The 12,780-nt window shown below is 35.8% G+C and overlaps 1 protein-coding gene across 2 annotated transcripts in view; it reads right to left on the bottom strand.

Annotated features, from left to right (window-relative positions):
- Positions 1 to 2,901: 2,901 nt before the first annotated feature.
- The window catches only part of RAD9B (RAD9 checkpoint clamp component B), a 17,610-nt gene continuing 7,731 nt past the window's right edge, over positions 2,902 to 12,780 (bottom strand). For both annotated transcript variants that reach the window (XM_023528213.1, XM_023528214.1), the window contains 5 exons: positions 8,964 to 9,070; positions 5,284 to 5,390; positions 5,133 to 5,197; positions 4,464 to 4,586; positions 2,902 to 3,448 (listed from right to left, as the gene is read on the bottom strand). In XM_023528213.1, coding sequence (XP_023383981.1) covers positions 3,190 to 3,448; positions 4,464 to 4,586; positions 5,133 to 5,197; positions 5,284 to 5,390; positions 8,964 to 9,070 — 661 coding nt within the window. In that variant the 3' untranslated portion in view covers positions 2,902 to 3,189. The remainder of the gene's footprint in view (positions 3,449 to 4,463; positions 4,587 to 5,132; positions 5,198 to 5,283; positions 5,391 to 8,963; positions 9,071 to 12,780) is intronic.

The raw sequence follows: 12,780 nt of genomic DNA, 5'->3' as shown, positions 1-12,780 counted from the left end.
AATCTTAACAAAATATAAAAAGCAATGGACAAAGTCATGGCATTACATGAGAAAAGACCACATAACTTTTTACTATATCTGAAAGCACCAAAACTAATGTTTGCAATCAAATACCAAAGATACCTAACTTTAGTCACAAAAGTACCAGCAATATTGATGCACTCCAAATGGCTGCTGAAGAAAATTTAAATACCATTATAAAACTGGAAAAGAAAATGATAAAAACTCTGAATGTGCACTGAATTAAAGCATTCTAATGAGACTGCCCTGCAAAAAAAACTCTTGTGCCTCCCAAGTAGCATAATGGACTTAAAGCAAATTACATACACTTGACAAGCAGCTATTTCTAGATAAGGCTGTTGTACAAGGTGATTAGAAAAGCAGAAGCCCATCCTCTATTTTGAGGGAAGTCGAAGATAATATCTTTCCAGTGTTTGAGATGTAAGTAAGTGAGTAAACAGGCTGGGGGGCAGGGGCGAGGGGGCAACTCAGCCATCATGAAGTGTTAGAATGTGGAAAAACCGCCATTCATTCCTTCACTGTCACTTGCTATTGCCAGATTGTCAAAAGGGTTATTGATGTGTTCTTGCTGCTCAGAAGAAACTGCTCCAAAGAACATGCAAGAAAACTGGAGGGAAAAAAGTAACTGCACTGTTCATTCAAAGTAAAAGTTCTCATTAACTGCTCTAGGGAGTAGCTCTTCAGAAACGTGGCCAGTGACTCCCTAACACTGATGGTGATAGTTCACAGAACCCAGAACCTTCATGGCTGGCCCGACACATCCTAAAGCAAAACCTTTCCCTGACTTCAAAGGTACACAGTTTGGGATCAGTAATCTGCTTCTGACTCTCCGGCCTGAGCCACAAAAACACATACCAGAGAGACAGATAGAGAAGCCCATGAAATTTACAGTCACCAAAAATCACCACCCTTAAGCCTATGACCATTTTCAGTCTTCATCCTACTTGATACTGACACTTTACTCTCATCCCTTCCTCATGCCACACTCTCCTGGGTGCTCTTGGACTTTTCAGCTGGCTTGTCTTCTTCTATGCAGCCTTTGAGCCAGGGTTTTTCAGCCTCAGCACTACTGACATTTGGGGCCTGATGATTTTTAGTCGTGGGGTCTTCCTGTGTATTGGAGGATGTTGGGCAGCATCCCTGGCCTCGATGCACTAGAAGCCAGTAGCATCTCCCTTCCCAAAGTGTGACATCCGAAAGTGTCTCCAGACATTGTTCAATGTCCCCTGGGGCATAACTGCTCCTGGTTAAGAACCACTGCTTTAAATGATGATAGTCCTTTCTTCTGTAGCCTCTCCCTAGATTTTGTTTATACCATGGCTGAAATTACCATCTATGTGCCAAGGAGTCTCAGTTAGGGTATGAACTTCAACCATATATCCTGCTCCCCACCTGGTTTCTGCAACTTAACATATTCAATTCATAATCTTGAGTGAGCATTGAACCTGTGTCTCCAACCTAAGTCATCCTTAATACCTGCTTTTCCCTTAAACCCCATAACCAATCCGTCACCAAGTCCTGCTACTTTTACTTCTTCAATTAGCTATCTACTCTGGCCACTGCTCTCCATCTCTAAGGAATTACCATGTCTCAGATGCTACGACTGAGCTTCCATTTTTGGCTCACTGCACCCCATTCATGCAGTTGCTACAAGCTACAGTTATCTTTTAAAAATTCAACTCAGCCCTTTCTGTTAAAACCCTTCAAATATTTTACTTTTATTTTATTTTATTTTATTTTTAGGTGAACCCTTGGTTGACCTCACAGATTGCAAGGACTTTGTCAGCTTACAATCCCTTATTATTTTTATTTTTTAAGCCTATAGCACCTGGTCTTCCTAGGTGGTCTCTCATCCAAGTACTAACCAGGTCCGACCCTGTTGTGCTTCTGAGGTCAGACGGGATTGGGCTTGTTCAGAGTAGCGTGGCCATAGACAGAGCCCTTCAAATATTTTAAATGCCAAGATGCTTTCTATGGCCGTTTACACGGCTTACAGGAAATATGGAAATCTGGCATGACTGCACTCATTGATTGTTCTGGCTTCACCCCGTGCCACTGTTTCTGCCTGGCTGTCCACTGCCTAACCACACTGGCCGGCCCTTAGTCCCTCAAAACCACCGTACTCACAGGGAGGGAGCGCCGCTGTACAGGCCACACATCCACCAACTCCCTGCACTGTCCACTTTTATTGTCCTAAAAAGTCTTTCATATACCATAAGATGGTGACTTTTAGAAATACTATCTGTCCTTTCAAATTTCTAACTCTAAAGAATTCATATTTCCAAATTAATAATAGCAATGCAAAACAGGCTTGAATAAAACATTGAAGTAAGCGTAAAATTGGGGCTATCATTATTTGAGAGACTTCTGTTTCTAATAAATTACATGTATCTTCAATTCAATAGATTTCATAAGGTTTAACACTACAGCATTCTGTGAAGCTTATCCAGCTAGTAAAATGCTGATAATATAATATATACGTTATACACTGGGACTCCACTATGAAAGAATTTGTAATGTTTGTTGGGATAAAATTTACATTGTACTACTTTAAATAAAGGATATTCCAACCGGATTTGGAAAATAAAATTAGAAGAACAGTTATTTTAGAAAACAAATTATATGACCTTAGCATATTATTTATATTCAAAGTATGCCATAAGCAATCATACTTTATTATTTAAAACACATGATCCAAATCTCTACTTGAATATACGTTGCTAGAAATTACTCAATGAACAATTTAACTATTTTTTTATTTTTTAAATTTTAAAACAATTTTTGATAACAATTGACATTCAATATTATATTAGCTTCAGGTGTACAGCATAGTGGTTAGACATTTATATAGCTAGTGATCCCCCTGATAAGTCTAGTATAGTTCCCACCTGGCACCATACATGGTTATTACAATATAACTGACCACATTCCCTCCGCTGTACTTTACATCCCCGTGACTATTTTGTAACTGCCAAGTTGTACTTTTTATCCCTTACAAAGTGATTTTTGTATTGACATTCTATAAATCAGTCTTTTCTCCATCTCAGACTGGCTTCACTTCTCACCTCTTAAAAAGTAAGAAAGTTAATTTTCAGGATATTGGGGGTGGGCTGGGGCAGAGAGATTGCAAAGGGAGACAGATGATAAGAATTCTTGACTGAGTCATGGTCATGTCTCAACATTTCTTTTTACCTTCCTGAGACAGAGTCCCTGGTACTTCCTCTGTGTTGCTGACACTGCTTCTGGAACTTCAGTAATATTTCCATTCACTCTTTTCCCTATAGGGCTGCCACAGTTTTCCAACGTGCAGATGGTTGTGAGAGTCTCATTAGGATAAAGCCTTTTGGGTGTTGCTTTTCTTGAGATGTACTCCGTGGCCTTCCTATCTTTTTCACCAGCCTTTGAATTTGAACATACCAGATCTGACCTGAGGTATTAATAGGGAAAAGGGAATGAATGGTTTACTTTGAAATGTATATTTTATATAACTAATGAAGCAGTATGGGATGAGAATTATAACACTGATATAGGGAATATATTGAAATAACATGGAACTAATTGTTTTGAAAATTAAGATTTACATATATGATTATTTAGAAATTTCTCTTGACAGATTTGAATTTTTCAGTAAAGCAACCATTGTGCATAAGACAATCTCACGATATGGTAACAGGGCCAAATTAGGAAAAAGTCAAGTAAATTACTATACATTTGTATGATAAAACTTTATACAGTCATTAAGAATCACATTTCCAGGCCATAATCAGTGATACTAGAACATGTTCACAATGTAATACTCCGTGGGGAAAAAACAGGCTACAAAACTATATATGCTTTATGACCCTGATCTTATTTTAAAATACAAGCATATGCAAAATGAAAAGTCCGAAAGAAAATACAGTGAGCCAAATGTTAACAGTGCATGTCTCTATGCGGCGGATGATACTGATTTTCTCCTTTGTACTCTTCTGTATTTTCCAAATTTCCCATAGAAACTTTGTTGCTTTTACAGTTGAAGCACCCCTACCACCACCAAAAGAAAGAGACAAAAGGAAAAAAAGGAAGAAAAACAATGGTGGTCCCAATGTCTGGGAAGGAGAATTCTAGGCAGTAAATGTAGACTTTGCTGTGAACTTTAAAACTATATCAGTCCTAAAAAACAACTATTACTAATGGAATTGAGTTTTGCGTAATAACAAAGATAAACCAGACAGTCCTGTTAAATTCTGATCAGAAGAGAAAATGCAAATATCTAGTGCAAGATTGGTGATATTTCTGTTACAGTTAGGTCTTCCTATAGCTCTTCCTGATTCAGTCAAAATTTTTCATCTTCTAATGTTTTACTCCTCAATTGTTTCTTGAACAAACACCAGTGAATTATTTCAGAATAAGATTGTGATGGCTTTTACCCAACCAATGAAGACATTAAAACGTGGCCTTACCTTTTTCGTTTTTGTGAAAGGCACAGTGATTGTGGAGAAGATCCACTACTTGGTTCATCAGCTAATGTGGCCAAAATAAAGTTAGCTTCCAATAACATGTCATCAATACTTAATGCCATAGGTCTAAAAAAGGCAAAGTCAGAGCAAACATCACATCATTTTCTGATGGACATTGAGAAAACATTAGAAAACGACAGCTAATTAAGGGCTAAAAAGAAACAGTAACAGTAGAAGTCCTTTTTGTCTTTTCACAAATTAACACAGTCCTAAGAGCTGAAAGGGCTCTTGAAAATCATCAGATCCAATTCCATAAAACTCATCTATCCTAACCCAGTATCATCTGAAATTTCAGTTCCACAATATCGTATAAAATATTGTTTCACAGACATTTAACTTGTTTAAGCCATGTATAATTTCCTAATTAGACAATTTATTCAGCAACGTGTCAAATTTATAAGTCTTTTCACCCTGCAGAAACATATATCTTTCTCCATCAAGTTACTAATTTAAAAATGCCATTTTATGGCATCTTTCAAATTTTTAGTTCAGTAAGTGTTGCTAATAAGGTTAAAGAATTTGTGAGGTGTGTATTAATTTCAAAGTGATCCAAAGTTTAATTATTAATACCTAACAAAAGAAAAAGAAACAGAAAAGTTTCCAAGGACCTACTTGCCAGGAATATCGAAATGAATGGATATAGGAGCGTGTGTAGCTTCTGAAAATATCAGCACTCCCTACAAGGAAAAGGAAAAAAAGGAAACATGAAATCTTTATTAAAAACTACCAGTGAAAATTTAATTTGATACAAATTTTTGTTTACCTTTAATTCTTTGAAGCAAAACGTTATTTCACTGTCAACTCCAATTTGAAAGAAATCAAACTCATCTGGGCCCACAAACATCTCACTGTATACAGAATTGGTCAAATCTGTTCAATATTATAAAATAATAAAGAATAAAATTAGTTCCACAGATATTTGTTAAATTTGACCAAAAATATAAGTGAAATGATAAGTTAAAAATAGCCACAAATTCTTTGACATTTCTTGATTGAGAGGTGGAGTCTATGTCTCTGCCACTCCCCTAGAGTCCGGGTGGGCGGGCTATCTGACTGCTTTGACCAATAGGATATGGAGAAGTGACCTGGTGCTGGTTTCTGGGCTCAGGACTTAGGAGACTAAGGGCCTCCACTTCCTCTATCCTCTAGCCACTTCCTCTATCCTGCAATGCCCCCTCTTGGAACTCAGCCACCATGCTGCCTTCATGCCATATGAAGTCCAGGTTAATGAAGTAGCCACATGTGTGCAGGCATCTGGCTGACAGTCTAGCTGAGCTCCCAGCATCAATTATCAGCCACGTCAGTATGCCGTCTTGGGTATCTTCAGATGATTCCAGACCCTGCCACTAACTGCAACTGCATGAAGAGACCCCAAGTGAGAAGTGCCCAGCTGAGCCCTGTGAACCCACAGAACCACGAGAGATAAGAATAAATTATTTTAAGTCACTATATTGTGGAGTGACTTGTTATGAGCATTTAAATAATCAGAATACCATAAAAACTAGTTTATTCTACAAAAAAAACTACTATTTATGAATATAGTTTACATATAACAATTATATTTTATTTCATCATATCCCATCTTGTTTCAATAAGTATGAACGAAAAAGGGATTAACAGATAATATACATGTAACATACAAAATTGCAAAACAGGGTTTAAAAAGTAAATTTTAAAATCTTTTGGGATATAATTCACATACTATAACATTCACCATTTTAAAGTGTAGAATTCAGTGGTTTTTAGTGTGTTCATAAGGTGATGCAACCACCACCACTAATTTCAGAACATTCTGACCATCTCAGAGAGAAACCTTATACCCATTACCAATCACTCCCCATTCCCCCATCCTCCCAACCCCTAGAAATGACTAATTTACTTTCTGTCTCCATGGATTTACCAATTCTGGATATTTAAATAAGTGGAATTATAAAATACATAGCCTTTTGTGTCTGGCTTCTTTTACTTAGTATATGTCCTCCAAGATCACCCATGCTATAGCACGTGTCAGTACTTCATTTCTTTTTAGAGCTAAATAACAGTCCACGTACGGATATACCACATGTTGTATAAACAATTACAAGTTGATGACTTGAGTAGTTCCCACTCTGTGGTTATCAGTAACAATGCTGCTATGAATGTGTAAACTATGAGGTGGAAGCCACGTTTGTTAAAGACTCTCTTAGCATCTGCGGAGATAATCCTACACATTTTTTCATTAAATCCTGTCGATATAGTGTTTTATGTTACTGGATTTTCTCATTCCGAACCAACACTGCATTTCTGGAATAAATCTCACGTCATGATGTATAATTTCCTTAATGAGGTGTTGAATTTTGTTTCATAGCATTTTATTCAACTTTTAGGTATATTTTTTCAAAACTAAAAATATGGTCATACTGTGCATACCATTTCATAATCTATTTAATAACATATCCTATTTTTTTATGTCAATAAGTACATTTTTCTACTTATTTGTGTGTGTCACTGTATTGTTTTCCACTACAAAATTAGCTTCAATACATATCTTTGATATAAACCCTCTGAGAGAAAGAAGTGTATATAAAAGATTACTTTTGGGGGGAGATGAAGTAAGATTTTATTGTGGTTTTGATTTGCATTTCTTAAACAATTAGCTGTATGAGCACCTTTTTTTCCTCCGGCTTTATTGAAACATAATAGACGATTAGTTGCTAATATTTACATTGTACAATTTAGAGAGGTTTTTTCCGATTATAGTTGGCATACCAGTTTCAGTTATACAGCAGTGATCAGAGATCTGCAAAGCGATCACCCCACTAAATCTAGTACCCCTCTTCCTCCTTACATATTTATTACATTAACCCTCTTCCCCACGCCACACCCTACATGTCTATGTCTATTCTGCAACTAACCATTTGTACCTCTTAATCCATTCAAGATTACTTTTAATAGCTTAATAGCATCACATTTCTTTCAATCAATCAATCTCCTGTTATTAGAGCTGAAGTACAGAAGGAGATATTAAAAGTTCTTGTCTCTGGGTAGTGATACTTCAGGTGACTTTTTTATTAGCGCTTTTTTGTGTTTTTTATTTCCTTCAATGAACATGAATTACGCAAGCATAAAAAAAAAGATAATGGTATATATTTTTTAAAGGACTGAGCAAAACCTTACAAATACATTAATTTCAAATAAGAAGGTTCATATCACTCCTAGGGGACTAGCATAGAGTAAATTCAATAGTAATATTAAACATTTGGGTCCCCAGTCAACCATGACTATAACTACTCATTAGAAAGCTCACGAGGGACAGTGTCTGCTGGTTATTAACAGCTATCTTAATTCAGAGGAGGCATTATGGAATATAAAACAGACCCTTTCACTAGCCAAGCATATATTTTCCAAATCATGCATTCCTAAGGCCCAAAAAAGAATGGTAGCTGAGACCTGAGAGAAGCAATAGCACCGTGGTAATGAGCCTGAGCCCTGGAGCTTAACCATCTGTACTCAGATCATAATCCACCAGTTACTGTGTGACACCAGGCAAGTCACTTAGTTTCTCTGTGCTTCATATTCTTCATATGGAAATGGGAATAATATTAGTACCTACATCATAGAGTTGCTATGAAAATCAAATGAAGTCAGAAATGTGAACCATTTGCAGGGAGGTAGACAGAGTGGAGATAGAGAAAAAAAAAAAGAAAAAAATTTAAATCATATCTTCAATTAAAAATTTTAATGAATTTTTTTTAAAAAAGAAATGTAAACCATTTGAATCAGAACCCGGCAAACTAACTACTACAAAAGTCATCTGACCCAACTTAAGTCCTGGTTCTATTGTTTTTTTTCACTTTAAAATAATACAGTTCTTCCTTCTGTATTCTTTCTTTACTGCTATCACCAAGTAAATTACCCAGGGTTGAAGGGTCTCAAACAACTTGTGCCAAAGAGACCCAAGTAAATTTCTTGACACCAAAACTCCTGATTTAATCGTGCCTTAGTTTCTCCAGTTCATCTAGATAAACTCTTGGAAGAGCTGACTTAAGAAGTATTCACATTTTCTGTCCTATATGTTTGCCAACTGGAATATCTAATTAGAATTTATTTTTTCTACTTATGTAGTCAAAGATCACCTCAATCGGATTGCTGGCCTCTTAATTTTTCTTTATGCTAAACACAAAGTATAATAAAGGATGAGAAATGGACCTTAAAATCTTAAGTAGAAAAATATTTTTCTTAGTAACCATTTTTCTAATTTTAAAATCACCAGAATTTTAAAGCCGAGTATTTCACTACTGAATGTGTTAAATTTCCTGGATTTCTTAAAAATTTTAATGATCTTTCTATATCTTACCACTTTTTTAGACAAAAATAATTATTATTCCACTAATAGTTACTGCATGGTTAGTAATAAAGCCAGAAAGTAATATTCCATCAAAGCACGACAGAAATAATTCTTACCCATTGATTCCTCATTAGAACTCTTAATACAAACATTCAGTGGAGTAACAGCAAGAGTAACTTCCTCTTGACTCGATGTAAAAAGAACAATGGCCTCAGCAAGCACTCTATAAAAGGTCATGAAAGAATATTACATTATTTGAAAAACAAACAGAAAGAAATAGTTTTCTAATGGGACTCAAACCTTCACTCAGGAAATAAATAGGTTAGTTGGCCTAAATTTAGAAAAATTTACCCAAAAGACCTTATCTCCTTTTTTCTATATGAACTACTATATTTTTAGTATATTTTTAAATTGTAACTTCATTTAAAGGCCAAGAGAATAGTAACATATATTCTTAGTAAAACATGTGAAAGCTTCAAGACGAACCAAACGCTAGAATAAAATGTCTTTAACTTTTTTTATATAACAAATATGTTATTTAGTTATTGGCCTGGGATCATACACCCAAGGACAAGAGGAGAAAACAGAGCTGCTCTAGTAGAACTGGGATGACCCGGCCGGAGAGCCAGCTGAAGGGCAGAAGTTTACCACCTGCTGCCTATATTCTCTTTTGCTTTGTTGCTTGTCCTGGATTATTTCCTACTATATTCAAGGTTGTCGTGACATCCCAAATACCCTTTTGTCCTGCGCTCCCTTTTTAAAAACAGCTTTATTGAGATATAATTCACATACAATTCAGATTTCGAGTTGCTGGATTTGTATTTCTCTAATGACTAATGCTGTCGAGCATCTTCTCTTGCGCTTGTTGGCCATTTGTATATTTTCTATGGCAAAAGTTCTCTTTGAATCATTTGCCTGTTTGTTTGTTTGTTTGTTTGTTTTGGTTAGGTTATTTGTCTTTTTATTACTGCATTATAAGTTTTGAGCTACTTTTGAAATTGAGGTGTTGTTAGATAAAAATGAGAATCTTAGAATTTATGTAATGTTGGTGTTATCTTGATGCCAGACATTAGCTCAGCAGTGTTTCTTGATGCCAAAATGTCAGGGACACCTACCAAATCATCTGGGAGCTTTCCCAGTGTTATGGGGAAGTGTTGTATTAGATACCAAATTACCTGATACAAAAAATAATGTGAATGTGCAATTCAAAAAAGGAGAAAATACAAATTGCTAATAAACAGATGAAAAGATACTCAAACTCCTTAGTAATAAAATAAACGCAACAATAAGGAACATCTAATAATAGCATTTTCTACCTATCACATTGGTAAAATTTTAAAAAATCGATCCTGTCCTTTACTTGGAAGAATTCTCCTACAGTTTTGGTGGGAATGTAAATGGTACAAACTTTTCAGGTAGCAATTTGTTAGTGAGTATATATGCAAATTTAAAATCTGTGTAAGCCTTTGAGCTGGCAATTTCATTTCTACAATTGCATTTGTGTTAGGCAGCCTAGAAGATGGCCTCCAATGATCCCTGCCTCCTTGTATTCATGCCCTTAGATGATCCCCTCTACCACCCCGAGTGCGGGCTGGACTAACAGATTCACTTCTCACAAAGAGAAAATGGCAGAGGTGATAAGATGGCAATTCTGAGATTGGGTTATAAAAAGACCATGGCTTCCATCTTGAGAGTTTCCCTGTGTCTGTCGGTCTCTGTGTCTCTGCCTCCGTCTCTGTCTCTGACTACCTGCTGTCATGTTTTAAGGACAATCAGGCAATCTACAGAGAGGCTTGTGAGGAACTGAGGTCTACCAGTAACCACATGAGTGAGCTTGGAAGCCCATCTTCTGAGGCCTCTCAATATTCATGTCAGTGAGCCCGGATGTGGCTCCCCCCAAGTCTCGCCTTCAGATGAGACCGCAGCCCTGGCCTAACTTCAACCTCTCTTCAGTCTCAGAGACCTTGAGCCATAAGCACTGGGATGTGAATCATCCTTTCGTCCAGCGTGTGCACACTGTGTATACTACCTGTCCATTTGTCACTTAGTAGCCATCTCAGTTATCAGATCGCTGTTACTGCAGCGCCCGTGTTCAAGTAACACTTATTTTATGTAATAATGGTCCCAAAGAGTAAGAGTAGTGATGCTGGCAATTCAGATATGCAAAGAGAAGCTATAAAGTACTTCCTCTAGGTGGAAAGGGGAACATTCTCCTTAACTTAATAAGGAAAGAAAAAATTTGCATGCTGAGGTTGCTAAGACCTACAGTAAGAACAAATCTAGCTGTGAAATTGTAAAGAAGGAAAAGAAATTCATGCTAGTCTATCTGCTGCACCTCAAACTGCAAAAGTTATGGCCACAGCGTGTGCTATGTACTTAGTTAAGATGGAAAAGGCATTAAATTTGTGGGTGGAAGACATGAACAGAAAACACGTTCTGACTTTTGGCAGAAAGCTTTTAGCCTATACGAAGACTTAGGGCCTGTACAACTGACCACACTCACATAACTTTCGTTATAGTATATTGTTATAATTGTTCTATTTTATTATTAGTTATTATTGTTAATCTTTTACTGTGCCTAATTTATAAATTAAACTTTATCATAGGTATGTATATATAGGAAAAAACAGTACATATAGGATTTGGTACTATCCGCAGTTTCAGGCATTCATGGAACATAGTCTTGGAACACAGTCCTGTGGATAAAGGACTACTGCAGGGAGGTAAGTAAATTGCCATTCAGTCATACAATGCAAAATCATGCAGCCATTAAAAAGAATAAGAATGATTTAAGTGAACTGACACAGAAACTTAAAAAAGTTGCCAAACAATAATAATAGTGGGACATTGTCTTTGAAAAAAAAAAAACATGTATTTGTCTAGTACGTGATATAAATTTGAGAGGAGGGGAGAAAAAAATGATAACCATAACTACAGGGAGAGGGAGAGTTACAGAGAGACTGGTTACAAATTTAGCAAATATAGCTATAAACAGGATAAGAGCTAGATTTATATACACCAATTATTAATATATGTTATCCCTGCCAATTGGGACATAGGAAGCAGGTAGAGGAGAAAGATTTATTTTTTAATCTTTGCACTCTTCTATAAATTTTAGATGTATTTCAAGGAGCATGTATTTAAAAACAACAAGGACAAAATATCTTTTGGCTCACAAAGTAATTAATGTTTAATGTTTAACGCTATAGCTTAACTGAAAAATTGAGTACATTCTCACTGACAAATAGCCTTACTCATTCTCTAGAGAAAAAAATGGAAACACTTAAGGATAAAATCAGTTCACATTGAAAACGTTAAAATTTCCTCATGCTGTGTGTTTTAAAGACTCAGACAAAAGGCACCATATAAATGCTAAGTATTATTAGATAATATATTTTTCTCTTCATATCACTATGTAGAAAGCCACTGATGGGATATATTTAGAATTTTCTTGGCCATTAAATTATTATTGCTATCATTAGGCAGTTATTATCTACTATTATCTTCTTCATGGTTTCTTCTTGATCCTATAAGATGATTTCTCCAAATCCAGTATTAGCTTTAAAAAAAAAAAAGTAACTGACATAAAAGCTCCAGGACATTCAGTCTTTACTCTTTCACGATACTATATTCGGTGAAAGAAAAATAAACAACAGAGAACTCCATACCTTGGTTGAATCATTAGTGTATTAGTACACATATTCTTTTCAAAAACAACTTGCAAAGGTTGACTTTCTTGAAAACATACATTATGAGTCCTTTTAACACCTTAAAAAAATAAAGCAACCTATTAATCATTTTAAGTGCAAAATTAACAGATTAAAAAAAATCTTCAAGTTTCACAGACAAATTTAAATAATAAAGTAATATTTGCTATCTGGCAGGTGCACGCAGCATAGAGAAGCACTATTCCTTAATGAATGTGTTTATCGC

The sequence above is a fragment of the Pteropus vampyrus genome, unplaced genomic scaffold (assembly GCF_000151845.1).
Source record: "Pteropus vampyrus isolate Shadow unplaced genomic scaffold, Pvam_2.0 Scaffold23, whole genome shotgun sequence".
NCBI lineage: Eukaryota > Metazoa > Chordata > Mammalia > Chiroptera > Pteropodidae > Pteropus > Pteropus vampyrus.
Note: the sequence above shows the minus strand (reverse complement) of the source record. Positions and strands in the feature narration are given on the sequence as shown.